Source organism: Alexandromys fortis, unplaced genomic scaffold, assembly GCF_014885135.2.
Source record: "Alexandromys fortis isolate MF-2015 unplaced genomic scaffold, M_Fortis_MF-2015_v1.1 scaffold_65, whole genome shotgun sequence".
Classification (NCBI taxonomy): Eukaryota; Metazoa; Chordata; class Mammalia; order Rodentia; family Cricetidae; genus Alexandromys; species Alexandromys fortis.
Window position 1 is genome coordinate 302,055 of NW_026067986.1, and position 15,339 is coordinate 317,393.

A 15,339-nucleotide genomic window follows, 5' to 3' on the forward strand; every position below is an offset into this window, starting at 1 on the left:
TTTTAAATTAGGTTGTCTTTTTATTGCTGAGTTGTAATAGATTTCTCTATATATTTTGATTTTAGATCTTTGGCAAATGTATTATTTTCAAATATTTCATTCTTTTTGCTGTCTTTTGAACAGCAAAAGTTAAACTTTTGATGAACTCCAGATTTTCAGTTTTCCTTTGGTTATTTCTGCTTTTGGTGTCATATCTGAAAATCCATCATTGGGGGGCTGGAGAGATGGCTCAGAGGTTAAGAGCACTGACTGCTTTTCCAGAGGTCCTGAGTTCAATTCCCAGCAACCACATGGTGGCTCACAAGCATCTGTAATGAGATCTGATGCCCTCTTCTGGTGTGCAGGAAAACATGCTGTATATAACAAATAAATAAATCTTAAAAAAAAAAGAAAATCCATAATTGATCTAATCCAAGTTAGGTGGGGTCGTGTAAACTTGAAATTCTAGTACTTGGGAGGCCGACATTGCGAGAGCTGAGTTCCAGGACAGCCTGGGCCAAATATAAACACCCTGCCTCCAAAAGCAAAATCAACAAATATACGGGGGCTGGAGAGATGGCTCAGTGGTTTAGAGCACCGTCTGCTCTTCCAGAGGTCCTGAGTTCAATTCCCGGCAACCACATGGTGGCTTACAACCATCTGTGATGAGATCTGGTGCCCTCCTCTGGCGTGTGGGCATACATGGAGGCAGAATGTTGTATACATAGTAAATAAATGGATCTTAAAAACAACAACAACAACAAAACAAAACAAAACAAATATACATCATGAAGATTTGTTTATATTCTCTCCTAAGAGCTTTACTTTTAGGTCTTTGTGCTGGATAGTTTTATGTCAACTTTACAGGAGCTAAAGTTATCAGAGAGGAGGGGCCATCAATTAAGAAAATGCCTCCAGTTTGGTAATGGTGGTGCATGCCTTTAATCCCATCACTCAGGAGGCAGAGGCAAGAGGATCTCTGTGATACTCTTGAGGCCAGCCTGGCCTACAGAGCAAGTTCCAGAACAGCCAGGACTACACAGTGAAACCCTGCCTCGAAAAAAAAAAATCAAAAACAAAAAAAGAAAATGCCTCCATAAGATCAGGTTGCAGACAAGCTTATAGGACATTTTCTGAATTAGTGATTGACGTAGAAGAGCCCAGTCCATTGTGCGTGGGGCCACCCCTGGGATGAGCAAGCCTCGGAGAGCTAGCCAGTAAGCAACACCTCTCCATGGCCTCAGCAGCACTTCCTGCCTCAAGGTTCCTCCCTGTCAGAGTTCCTGTTCTGACTTCTTTCACTGATGGACTGACTACAATGTGGAAGTGTACGCCAAATAAACCCTTTACTCCCCAGCTTGATTTTTGGTCATAGCATTTCATTGCAGCAATAGAAACCCGGCTAACTAAGACAGTCTTGTATGTACACACATTTGAGACATTTGAATTTTGCATTTGCAGTGAGGGATTTCAAATTCCTTCTTTTGCATCTGAATGTTCAGTAGTCTCATTACTAATTATATTATTAATTTTTAAATGTTTAATGTGGGTGTTTTGTCTGCATGTATGTCTGTGCCATATGTGCAGGCCTGGCTTGGTGCTGACCGAAGCCAGAAAAAGGCATTGGATTCTCTGGGATTGGAATTACAGGTAGTTGTGAATGAGTATGTGGGTGTGGGGACTCAAACCAGAGTTCTCTGGAAGAACAACCAAGTGCTCTTTGATCGCTGGGACATTTCTGATCACCTCATTACTAACTATAGAAAAGATCCTTTTACAAATGTCTTGTAGTGTGAAGGATTACTGATTTATCTTAGAACTTTCAATTTTATTCCCTTTACTTATATATATTCTTTTTGCTTTGGTTTTTTGAAGTCACGAACAATGCCACACCAGTTTGGAATTATGATTAATAGGGTGGTATTTATTTAAAGAGGAAAAAAACTTACAAATCACCGTCCCAGACAACAGCCCTCTGTGCAACCAGGAAGGGAGTCTAGTCCCGCGGAGGAAGTAGCCGCTTTTTTAAAGGGAGAGACCACGCCCCAATGGGCTGGTATCTCAGCATCTATTGGTTGGAGGGGCGGAAAGACCTCCCGCAACAGTTTTTTTTTAAATATTTTTTTTTATGGTTTATTCAATTCCATTTTATGTGCATTGGTGTGAAGGTGTCAGATCCCCCCGCATCTGGATCTTCAGACAGTTGCGAGCTGCCATGTGGTTGCTGGGAATTGAACCCGGGTCCCCTGGAAGAGCAGTCAGTACTCTTAACCACTGAGCCATCTCTCCAGCCCCCTTTTTTGTTTTTCGAGACAGGGTTTTGCTGTAGCTATCAAGCCTGTCCTGGAACTAGCTCTTGTAGACCAGGCTGGCCTCGAACTCGCAAGGATCCACAAGCCTCTGCCTCCCGAGTGCTGGGATTATTCTTAATCCTCATTGAATGCTGTGCAAGGTTATAGTAGTTGTCAGAGAATTTTAAGTCTTCCTGTGACGAAAGGCAACTAATTAATGGGTTGAGGGTAGCTCCTTCTGCCTACAATTTAAAAACTTTCAACAACATTTTAGTCATCTATAGCCCTCAAAACTGTGTACTAGAGCTGGGGGCAGAGGCAGGAGGATCTTGTGAATTCGAGGCCAGCCTGATGTACATAGTTGTGTTCTAGAACAGCCAGGGCTGCGTAGTTAGATAGACGCTGTCTCAAAACACAAAACAGAACAAAAAGTGTGTCCCAAGGGGTCGTCTTTTCGTTGTGGTTTTTAAATCCAAGTCATGAGTGCGCCGGCAGCAAGCAAGAGGTGGTAGTAAAAGTTTTATCCCGGGAACTCACTGTACTCAGGGGCGTGCGGAAGAGGAGACAAAGACCGATCTAGGCTCGGCCCTCAGGCGCGCAAGGTGTCCGAGAGGGAGGAGTCTAGGGCGTCAGTTTGACCCCGGACATTCAGCCTGGGGTGGCGAAGCCATGGTCTCCCGAGGGGCTGAGATAGAGGGCCTGGTTCTCCCGCCGGCCGTACACCCAGTCTCTCGCTCCAGGCAAGCAGTTCTGCAGGTCGGACGCCCCCGGCCTCCCGCAGGGCGCTTTCCCGCCTCCTTTTCCCGTCCTCCCCAACGCTCCTCTGCGCGCAGCGGAAGTGACGCAAGACGTAGCGGAAGTCCCTGCAGCCGCGGTGTTGTGCTGTGGGGAAGAGACAGATTTGTAAACCTCAGAGTGAGGTTCAGCCTGCCGGAGGCCGCTGCGGTGCGGAGACCCCCGGAGAAGCCACCGTCACCATGTCTGATCAGGTACCGGGCCGGGGCTTCGGGGCTCCGGGCTGTCGGCCGCGGGCTTGGCCGGGCACTGGGGCGCGGGGGAGGGGGCGCAGCTGGGGGAGGGGGCCGCCGGCGGGGAGGGGGCCGCGAGGGGCGCCGGGCCGAACGGGGCCGAGCGGGGCCGAGCCGCCGGAGACCGCGGGGCTCCGGGGCGCACCCGCCCTCCGCCGCCCTCGCGGTGCCCCCCCCGGTTCCGCTGCCCGGCGCCGCGTCTCCTTCAACGGCTCCCGGGTTCCTGCGGGTTCGCTGGGGGCCCGGGCCCGCTCCCCACTCGCCGGGAGCGACCCCGGGGAAACGGCCGTTTCCCTCGAGCCGATCGATGGCAGGAGCAGGGCCCCGGGCCTAGTTATGTAACGGGATAGCGGCCCTAGCTGAGGGTAGGTGGCCCCCAGAGCGGCGCAGCTCCACTTGGGGTCTCCGGCGGCGGGGCAGGGCGGGGGGCGGCGAGGGGCCTGGCCTGAGGTTCTCGGGAACCCAGAAGACGCCGCTTTCCGTTGTGTTTGCGGGGAGGGCCGGTCTGCCGCTGTTCCTTCTGAGTCTTTTTTTCCATCTGGGGCTGCGGAGCGAGCGACTCTTTTTCTGTACTTTGCATTTCTTACTCGGGATTGGTCCATCAACTCTCTAGCTGTGGGAGTGCTCTGAATAACCGAGAAACAACGAAACTGTTTCGCGTCCTACCACCAGCAAGCCATCTCATCTAGCATTAGCCTGCAGATGATTGACTTTTTCCAAAACAACACATCTTTCCTTTTTTTCCCTATTCACAGTCAATTTCATACGTTTTAAACAATGTATCTTGATTATATGCGTCCCCATATCCCCTCTTCCAGGTGATAAAGAGAAAAGAGAAAAACTGTGTATTGTGCAGTTGTAGAATATTTTTACAGAAAACTGCCAGTTAAAAGTGAAACGCTGAGCCGGGTGGTGGTGGCGCACGCCTCGGGAGGAAGAGGCAGGAGGATCTCTGTGAGTTCGAGGCCAGCCTGGTCTACAAGAGCTAGTGCCAGGACAGGCTCCAAAGCTACAGAGAAACCCTGTCTCGAAAAAAAAAAAAAACCAACAACAAAAAAAAAAGTGAAACGCTGTCAAGAATTTGCATGGTTATTTACCTTCAAGTAGAAACACTGCCACCTAAATTTTTCTTCATCCTGTTATTGTTTACCACATTTGTGGGTAGTTTTTGATACATAAAGTTTTTGTCTGAACTGGGCAGTGGTGGTGGATGTCTTTAATCTCAGCACTCGGGAGGCAGAGGCAGGTGGATCTCTGTGAGTTCGAGGCCAGCCTGGTCTACAAGAGGTAGTTCCAGGACAGGCTCCAAAGCTACATAAAAACCTTGTCTCCAAAACCAAAACAAAACAAAAAACTCTTTTGGTCTTTGTTTGCTTAGACGACTTTGAATTTTCAAAGTATTTTTTTTGACATTTATAGTGATAATCAGTAAACTTTTTCTTTCAACTCTACAGAGTAGTTGGACTATTTATTTTTTATTTTTATTATATTTTTTTGTTTGTTTGTTTTTCAGTACAGGGTTCTCTGTGTAGCCTTGACTGACCTGGAACTCAATCTGTAGACCAGGCTGGCCTCAAACTCAGAGATCCGCCTGCCTCTGCCTCCTGAGTGCTGGAATCAAAGGTGGGCGCCACTACTGCCTGGCTAAGGTGGTTCTAATTTTTAGCCTACTCATACTGTAGATTAGTTGTGGGGTGGATTTGATTATTAATAATCTGGATTAATTTCTATTTAATCTGGATAGAAATGACTTCATGAATATCTCCCCAGACAGTTGTTTTCTTAGTTACAAGTAAAGGAGGAAAGATCAGCTGTAAATGCTTAGTTTCTTCAGCCTTTTATTTCAGAAGAAACTAGAAGGCGTGCTGGCCTGATGAAAGAGTTATGGAATAAGTTTTACAATTATTTTTGCTCTAGTTTGAACTCACGTCATTTAAGAATATGAAGAACGTAGGACACAGGCTGTTTTCAGGGCCTGTGAAACTGCACTAGATGTAGTACTCACCCCACTGAGATTACTGGGCATTGGACTGGCTCTGTATCCCTGAGCTCAAACCCCATCTCTCCTGCTTAGTCTCATTAAGTTGCCTAGGTTGGTCTTGAACTTGACTCTGTAGCACAAGCTGTTTTTGGATTTGGAATACTCCTCCCTCACTCAGCCTTGCAGAGTAGTTGAGATTAGAGTTTGCTGTCATACCTGGCTAGTTGGTGTGTAATTAATTAAATTTTGTCATTCTTTCATGGATGGTCAGTAAAGATTTTTAGAAATATGACAGAAAAATGGAAGCAAGTCTTTTTTCTTTTTTTGTTTTTGACATAAGGTCTTACTGTGTAGTTTTGGCTGTCCTGGAACTCAAGAGAGATCCTCCTGGTTCTGCCTCCCAAGTGCTGGGATTAAAGATGTCTACCACCAGACCTGGCAAAACAAATCTTTTTTTTTTTTTTTGAGACAGGGTTTCTCAGTAGCTATTGAGTCATTGAGTCCTGAACTCATTCTGTGGACCAGGCTGGCCTTGAACTCACAAACATCCACCTGACTGCCTCCCAAGTGCTGGGATTAAAGGCAGGTATCACCACTGCCTGGCAAAACAAGTCTTTTTAATTGAGCTACACATTAAAGCAATGTGCATCAGTATGAAATAGTGCTTCTTTTAGGAATTTTTGACTTGAAAAAAATGTATTCTAACATTTTAAGGGATCTTTTTTTTATTTTTACAGATTTTTTTCCGTTTATTTATTTATTATGTATTCAATATTCTATATGTATGCCTGAAGGCCAGAAGAGGGCTCCAGACCTCTTTACAGATGGTTGTGAGCCACCATGTGGTTGCTGGAAATCGAACTCAGGACCTTTGGAAGAGCAGGCAATGCTCTTAACCACTGAGCCATCTCTCCAGCCCCTAAGGGGTCATTTTTTATCTATATAGTTTTCCAAGACAGGATTTCTCTGTGTAGCTCCAGTTGTGGTGCTTGCTCTGTAGATCAAGTTGTCCTCAAACTCAAGATCCGCCTGCCTCTGCCTCCCCAGTTCTGGGACAAAGGGTATGTGCCACAGTTGCCAACTGATGGGATTTTACATCATTGAGAGTGTGGTACTAGATTTAGGAACTATTGCTCTGTGATGATTGATGAGCTTAAAATACTGAAGTTCTCATCCTATTTATTTACATGATTATCCCAAAAGATGAGGGTCATCCTATAACCATTCATAGGAGTTTGCTTAGCCTAATTTCACATTTCATCAAAACTAGAAGTATAATATGAAAGGAATAAGAGTAATTTGAACTAACATTTTCCCTTTTTCTTTTCTTATAGTTAGAACTGTTTTCCATTTTATACCAAATCATCAAAAGCAACTTTACCTTTAGTGTAACAAAAACAAAATAAAATCAACCCAATTGGAAATAAACTTCTTGTTCCCTGACTTTATGATTGTGTCCTGTATTAAATCAGTCAAATCCCTAAGGTGTGCCCAGATTCATGAGAAAGATGTGTCTCATTTCTCAATAGGAGTAAGAAAGAACTTGAAGTTATCTTTAGTCAGCCACATGACTTGTATTTCTGCTGCTGTTGTAACATTTGTTTCTGCAATGTTCTTTATAGGTTCTTGTTATTAATCTCTGCTGATCTTGGCAACAGTTTGAGTTTTCAGGAAAATAAGTGATGGATGTATATTAAAATGTTAAGCTTTATGTACCATTAATATCATAGAACATACTAAACTATAGCAGTTACTTTAGCATTTACTTAATGGTGGGTACCTTTGGCATTCCATTTCCTAGTAGAGGAGTGCTGCGCAGTCCGTCAAGTCTGTCATCTTTCTGACTGAGTGAGGTGCTGCTAGTGGGTATTACCAACTGAATATAATGGAGCACTTCAGTTAGAATATAACAGCTATTTTATAATATATCGAAATAATATAATAGTTATGGTTAAAGTATTCACAGTTGAGTAGTTGAAATTTCAAAACTGTAAAACTTTTTTTTTTTTGAAATGATCTCTACTCCATGTAGCCCTGGTTATTCTGAAACTCCCTTTTATGTAGACCTCTGCCTCCTGGGATAGTAGTTAGGTTAGCTCTGTTATAGCACTTACATAAAATATTCCTTACATAAGTATCTTTCTAATTTGTTTCTTAAGATTTTAATTTATGTGTGTGAGTATTCTGCTTGCATGTATGTATATGTACTGTGTGTGTGCCTGGTGGTTCCAGAGGTCATGATAGCATCAAATCTCCTGGAACAGGAGTTAAGGATGATTGTGAGCCCACACATGGATGCTGGGAGCTGGATCTGGGTCTGCCGGAAGAGCAGCCAGTGCCCTTAACCTTGAGCCCTCTTTAGCCAGGCTCCGAAGTGTTGTAGATAACAGTCTCTCAAAACATCTTTAGCATTCTCTTCGGGAATTCTCTGAAATTGTGGATATTTACTTAGATAATTGTGATCATTCAAGTTTTACAGACTTGTGGGCAGGTTCACACAGATACTGTTACTGATCACCTTAGTCTTGTAGCTCATGATTTAACAGACTTGTGGGCAGGTTCACACAGATACTGTTACTGATCACCTTAGTCTTGTAGCTCATGATTTAACAGACTTGTGGGCAGGTTCACACAGATACTGTTACTGATCACCTTAGTCTTGTAGCTCATGATTTAACAGACTTGTGGGCAGGTTCACACAGATACTGTTACTGATCATCTTAGTCTTGTAGTTCATGATTTGTATGCTCTAGTCAGCAGTGGTGGCACATGTCTTTAGTTCATTCCAGCACTCTGGAGACAAAGGCAGTCAGAGGCAGGAGGATCTCTGTGAGTTAGAGGCCAGCCAGGTCTACAGAGTAAGTTCCAGGACAGGCTCCAAAGCTACAGAGAAACCCTATCTCAAGCAAAACAAAAATTTGCATATTCCTGCAACATATCTTTAAAGATATGTGATTGCCTCCTCTTCTCCTTGCATTTAGTTGCCTTTTTGCAGTTAATAAGGATCTGAAGGAAAAAACAGGAAGGAAGGAGGAAGGGTGGAGTTATGTTCTCTTGCCTTATCTAGGTCCGGTTATTTAAAGGTTTGCAGATGGAAGACGTCTGTGTAACCTACATCCCATCAAGAGGTCCTGTACTGTACTTTATTTATTTGAAACAGACAAGGATGGTTTTGAACTCACAGTGATTCTCCTGCCTTTGTCTCTGCAATCACACCTTGCATATATACTGTACTGAATTTTTAAAATACATAGATTAGCTGAGTGTTGGCACATGTCTACACTCATGTGAGACCCAGTCTCAATCCCCCAGAAAGGAAAAACAAAAGACAACATAGTAGTTCAAACTTTGTATTACATTTTTTTTTTGTGGGTGCCCTGAGTTCACCTGGACCTGAGAGGACAGCTTTGTGGAGTTGGGTCCACTGTGTGCTTCTCCGGGATTGCTCTTAGGATGTCGAGCTTGGCAGCAAGTGTTTTCATTTACTCATCTCTCTAGCCCCCACATAGTAGCATTTTTTGTGGGAAAGAACTGCAAGTAGAGGCATTAAAGAAAGATAGTGGTTGGGAGACTGCTGTGATCTAAGAAGGCCTTTCAGTAGTAGACTTCAGCTGATCTGAGGGTACATCTCTGAATTGATTTCAGGAAAGATACCTTTACTTCAGGCAAAGGAAACTAGGCCATACACGGCCGAAGATGGGAGAAGGCGATGGACATAGTTGGGGGGGGTGGTCCCTAGTTGATGACTGTTTGGGAAGAATTAGGAGGTATGGCCCTGTTGAAGTTGTGTCATTGGGGATGGATTTAAGGTCTCAAAAACTCAGCTATTCCTAGTGCCCATTCTCCACCTCCTCCTTGTATTGAGATGTTGTTGTTGTCACCTCACCTTTGCTTTACCGTCATGGACTCTGATCTTACGGAACTGTAAACTCAGTTGAAGGCTTTCTTTTATTACTTGCCTTGGTTAGGCTGTTTTAACGTGGCATAGACAAAGATGAGTCTTTAGCAAACAGTGAAGAGATTTCTTGGGTTACTAAAAGGAATGAGAGAGAAAAGTGAGAATGGGGGCAGCGATGTATGTATTGAAATGTTGTGGAGTTTGTTTTTAGACCTTAAGGTGTTGGAAGCCATTTATGCTTTTTGAGTATTATAGGATTCAAGAAAACTGTGCTTTAGAAGGAGAGGTCTGTGGGTGTTTGAATAGAGAGAGGAGGGGGGATTGTTTTTTGTTTCTGAGTATCTTCTATGTTGCCTTATTAGCCTAGACAAAACTAGAATATCTTTTGTGCCAACGTAAACAAAACTCACTTCCTCTCCTCCTCTTAAAGGGATTCAGGGTTGGGTTGCCTTTTATTGCCCTTCACCACAGAGAATAAGCTCTTTGCTCTCTGGATACTTGCAGGAAGAAGCAGCTCTTCAGTATGACTATAAATTCATAGAAATATGGCAAGACAGTGGTTGAAGATAGTCACCTATTTTTCAGGTGAAGTACTGTGACTAAAGAAGTTAATTTTGCCTGCAAATATCCAGTCTGCAAGCATTAAAAGCACAGCTGAATGAAAACCAGGCATCCTGTCCCTTGTTCATGTTGACACTAGTATTTAGACCAATACTTTCCTATTTGATTGTCCTTTCTAAATAGCCTTTGCTTGTGATATATTTCCATATCTTGGTATAGGAGGTTGCCTCAGGATAGACCGTGAGAACATACTCTTAGATTCAAAATGTTTACTAAGAACTCTAGGAGGGGGGCTGGAGAGATGGCTCAGTGGTTAAGAGCATTGCTTCCAAGGGTCCTGAGTTCAATTCCCAGCAACCACATGGTGGCTCACAACCATCTGTAAGGAGGTCTGGTGCCCTCTTCTGGCCTTCAGGCATATACACAGACAGAATGTTGTATACATAATAAATAAATATTTAAAAAAAAAAAAAGAACTCTAGGAGGATGAACTCCTAGTTAAGAGGAATTGACTTTAGGGCAAGAGTTTCCAAATTGCTCCTCTTGACACCAGCATCTTTGTCACCTTTAACTTGTTAGAAACATTTTCATTAATTTGTCTTAAGTCCTTAGGGTGACTGACTGAGACATGGTTAAATTTTAGATTTTTACTGTAGGAAACAATGCTGTTAAAAACAAACAAACAAACAAACTTGGACTGGGGGCTGGAGAGATGGCTCAAAGGTTAAGAGCACTGGCTGCTCTTCCAGAGGTCCTGAGTTCAATTCCCGGCAACCACATGGTGGCTCACAACCATCTGTAATGAGATCTGCTGCCCTCTTCTGGCCTGCAGGCATACATGCAGACAGAATACTGTATACATAGAAAATAAATAAATGAGGGGGCTTTATTGATTTTTAGTGAATGGGGAGTTTGAAGAGTAATTGAGTGTTGGGGAAATAAGTGTGCTCTGTATTTTTAGATGCAGAGTCTGTTACCTGGGGGAAAGTAATGGATGCTCATAAACAGCAGAGTATTTATAATTGTTAATCTGGAAATTTCTTTCAGGAGGCAAAACCTTCAACTGAGGACTTAGGGGATAAGAAGGAAGGAGAATACATTAAGCTCAAAGTTATTGGACAGGTGAGTTTCATTATTTTTCTCATTTGACATTAGGAAAAAACATTAGGTAGGACATGTTATTTTAATTGCATTTCCGGGGCTGGAGAGATGGCTCAGAGGTTAAGAGCATTGCCTGTTCTTCCAAAGGCCCTGAGTTCAATTCCCAGCAACCACATGGTGGCTCACAACCATCTGTAATGGGGTCTGGTGCCATCTTCTGGCCTGCAGGCGTACACACAGACAGAATACTGTATACATAATAAATAAATAATTTATTTTTTTAAAAAAATGAATTTTCCCTTATTGTACATGTATCTGTTGGGGGTAAAAGAGGTTGATAATGTTTTTGAGACAGGGTCTCACTCTGTACTCTTGCTTGGTCTTGAATTTACTACACAGACCAGGCTTCAAACTCAAAGATGCAATTGTGTCTTCCTCCAAGTGTTGGAGTTAAAAACATGTGCATTGGCATGTTGTTACTTCTTTTAGAAGATCGGAATTAGTGAAATGGTACACCCTTCACCATCACAGTGTGATAGTTTTCCATCCTCTTCCAAGTGTGAAATCAATGTCACTGTGACAGTTTTGCCTATACATTTCCTTGATTGTTGAGAAAGTGTTATTTTTGGGGGAGGTCTGCTTACTGTGTCTAAATATGTGTGTGTAGTGGAATCTAGGGCCTGGCAAAACCATATCCCCAGCCGTCTTCTTACTCTTTTTTTCTTTTTTATTGCTTTGAGTGTGGTATATGGATGCAGCGAGTGTGCTCAGTTCCTTATGCTAGTGTCTGCTGTTAGAGTGTGGTATATGGACGCAGTGAGCACGCTCAGTTGCTTAGGATGTTAGTGTCTGCTGTTACTCTGGATCTTACACCTCCCTTCCCCGCTACAGGAGTTCCCTGATAGACATTATATGCATAATAAATAACTTTAAAAAAAAGTTTGTTTTCTCTTAGGTTTGACACCCCCTAGGGAAACTAGTTGGTATGAATGGGATAGTATGGGTTTTTTTAAAGATTTATTTATTTATTATGTATACAACATTCTGCCCCAGTGTATGCCCGCACGCCAGAGGAGGGCGCCAGATCTCAGTAGAGATGGTTGTGAGCCACCATGTAGTTGCTGGGAATTGAACTCAGGACCTCTGAAAGCGCAGCCAGTGCTCTTAACCTTTGAGCCATCTCTCCAGCCCCCAGTATGTTTTCTTTTTATTGCTTATAAGGGTTTGTAACAGTTCATTTTATTTTTTATAGTATTTTTACGGATATGATGTAATGAAAGAATGCTTTTGCTTGGCATACAAATTTACATTAATAATTTTGATACCTAAAACATCTTTGGCTTGCTATTTTTATAGTGAGTTGCTAAAAGCTAATTTGGATTTTTGACTAGATTGCTTTTAATGAAACTAGTTAGGAATGCTAAAAAGATTATGAGAAAACTGTAACAAGACGTAATTAAATAATATGGTTCAAGTTAGCTAAGTAGTGTAGAAAAAGAAGGAATAATGTTTCCCTTTATCTCCTTAGGATAGCAGTGAGATACATTTCAAAGTGAAAATGACAACACATCTCAAGAAACTCAAGGAGTCGTACTGTCAAAGACAGGTTTGTATACTGTGATGTTAAATACAGCGCTTCCTTACTGAAGGTTGTTGAAGTGTATCCTGTTTTCACCATTAGAAACTTAAGGGAAATAGCGTAGTGTTGTCTGTCATTGCTAGTGCATGGTTCATTTTGTGACCCATTTCAGATTAGTAGGATATAGAAAACGTTTGAAAGTAACTCACTTTTACTGATTGCTCAGATGAATATTTTTGATGGTTTGCAACTGTATATAACAATAAAGGCAAGCCTTTTTAGTGATTATTGTGAAATTTCCATGTGCTTCTATGAGGTTTAGGTCATTTATATCAAATTTAAATCTATAATTAATATATTTTCTTGGGGCCAGAAACACGATTCAGCAGTTAAGAGTACTGACTGCTCTTCCAGTACCCAGTTGATGGCTCATAACCATCTGCAGCTCCAGTCCTAGAGGATCTGATGCCCTTCTGTGAGGATTGCACACAAATGGTGCACACACATATAGGCTGGCAAAACACCCTATAAAAAAGTAAATACTTACCTGGTGGTGGTGGTACATGCCTTAATTCCAGCATTTGGGAGGCAGAGGCAGGCAGATGTCTGTGAGTTTGACACTAACCTGGTCTTTAGAGCAAGTTCCGGGATAGACTCTAAAGCTACACAGAGAAACCCTGTCTCGAAGAACAAGACAAAGCAAAAAAAAAAAAAAAAAAAAAAAAAAAAAAAAAAAACAAAAAAAAGCAAAAAAAAAAAAAAAAAAAAAAAAAAAAAAAACACAAAACAAAACAAACAAATTAAAAGTATTTTTTCTTTGTACATAATATAGATTGCTGCTAATTATTTAACTTATTTTCAAGCATATGTCAAGATAATTTCTCTTTTAAAAAAAATCTGTATGGGGGCTGGAGAGATGGCTCAGTGGTTAAGAGCACTGGCTGCTCTCCCAGAGGACTTGGGTTCAATTCCCCACAACTACATGGCTGCTCATACCTGTCTATAATTGTAGTTTCAGGGCTTCTGACACCCTCACACAGACATACATGAGGCAAAACACCAGTGAACATAAATTATATATGTAAAAGTATCTGTATGGTTGTCTATATTCATACATCTTATGCTCACAAATATTAAATAAAAATTGGAAGTTCAAGAATAAATAATCTTTAGCTTCAGCTAAAAATGTTTCAGGATATCCAGGGCTACATAGTAAGTTCCTGCCTCAAATACACAGATGTGTGTTTCTGTGTGTGTGTGTGTGTGTGTGTAAGCATATGTAAGAGTGTAGTTCATGCTGGGTATGAGGGATAACTTGTAATCCCAATACTGATAGGAGGAGGTCAAGAATTCAAGGTTATCCTCCACTATTAAAGAAATTCGAGGACAGCCTGAGCTTCATGAAACCCTGTCTCAAAAAATTAAAACCAAAACAAGAAAAACAGTACATTAGAGATAACCAAGGTTGAAATTTTGCTTGTTTGTTTTGAAGCAGGGTCTCTCTTACACAACCTTGGCTGTCCTGAAACTCATTGAGATAAGCCTGCCTCTGCCTCCCTCCCGAGTGTGGTTTTAAAGGTGTGTGCTACCACCAACCAGCCTTATTTTCTTTTATGCTAGCTTAGACTTAGGGGGAAGTGAATACAATATGGTTGGGAAGAAAGGCTTATTAATCATTTTGGCTAAAATTCTTAGCTAACTTCTTTTATCTACAGGCCATAAGCTCCCTAGTTGTAAACTGAAGATGAGGTGGTAATACCTCTTGAGTCTTTACAAAGAGCTTTATTTATGACTGCAAGTAAAGTACTTGGTACAAGATAGCCTTCCTAACAAATAATTGATTCTCATTATATGGTAATTATGGTTGAATTGGTAATCTAATTTTATGATCAATGTAGCTTGTTAAGCCTTTATGTTGTTTTGGGTTTTTTTTTTTGTTTGTTTGTTTGTTTTTAGAGTATAATAGTTATTTAAAACCCAAGATTTTTACACACACTTTCTTTTTTTAGGGAGTTCCAATGAATTCACTCAGGTTTCTATTTGAAGGTCAGAGAATTGCTGATAACCATACTCCAAAAGAAGTAAGTATGGTTTCTTTCTGAATCAAACTTTTGAAATAAATAAGATTTTGGATTAAACGGATGAGGATTGTAGTTTAGCGATAGAGCATGTGCTTAATATGCGTGTGTCCCAGAGTTTGATATCCCTAGTGCCAAAATAAAAGAGAAAAAAATAACAGTTTTTAAAATTTGTATTTATTTATTATGTGTATGTTCACATGCATACCTGTTGATGAGGGTCATGACGCATATATGGGAGTCATGGGCATCCTGCAATGCTGGCTTCAGTGTCTGTTGCAACATCCCGGGGACAAAAATAGCTTTTTCCTTGGGGCTCAGAGGTTAAAAATACTTCTTGCTCATGCATAGGACTTGGTTTCAGTTCCCATCACCCATATGGTATATCATCTGTAACTCCAGTTCCAAGGGATCTGCTGCCCTCTTTTGACTTCCTTGGGTACCATGCGCAAACATGATGTGTGTGTGTGTGTAAATAAAAAGTATACATTTGACAAATACATTTTTGTCAAATGTACATTTTTTGTTTGTTTTTGTTTGATTTGTTTTTTTGAAACAGGGTTTTTCTGTGTAACAACCTTAGCTGTTCTGGAACTTAACCTAGACCAGGGTGGCCTCAGATTCAGAGATCCTTCTGCCTCTGCCTCAAGTGTGCTACCACTACCCAGCTGAAAATAAATTTTTTTTTTTTTTTTTTGGTTTTTCGAGACAGGGTTTCTCTGTAGCTTTGGTGCCTGTCCTGGAACTAGCTCTTGTAGACCAGGCTGGCCTCGAACTCCCAGAGATCCGCCTGCCTCTGCCTCCCGAGTGCTGGGATTAAAGGCCTGCGCCACCACCGCCCGG

General features: G+C 41.8%; 1 protein-coding gene across 2 annotated transcripts in view; it reads left to right on the forward strand.

Annotated features, from left to right (window-relative positions):
• Positions 1-1,901: 1,901 nt before the first annotated feature.
• Positions 1,902-15,339, forward strand: part of Sumo1 (small ubiquitin like modifier 1) — a 16,664-nt gene continuing 3,226 nt past the window's right edge. Inside the window, exons 1-4 of one of the 2 annotated variants that reach the window (XM_050159319.1) lie at positions 1,902-3,259; positions 10,786-10,860; positions 12,368-12,445; positions 14,428-14,499. In XM_050159319.1, the coding sequence (XP_050015276.1) occupies positions 3,248-3,259; positions 10,786-10,860; positions 12,368-12,445; positions 14,428-14,499 (237 nt within the window). In that variant the 5' untranslated portion in view covers positions 1,902-3,247. The remainder of the gene's footprint in view (positions 3,260-10,785; positions 10,861-12,367; positions 12,446-14,427; positions 14,500-15,339) is intronic. The other variant, XM_050159320.1, reaches the window with a different exon arrangement.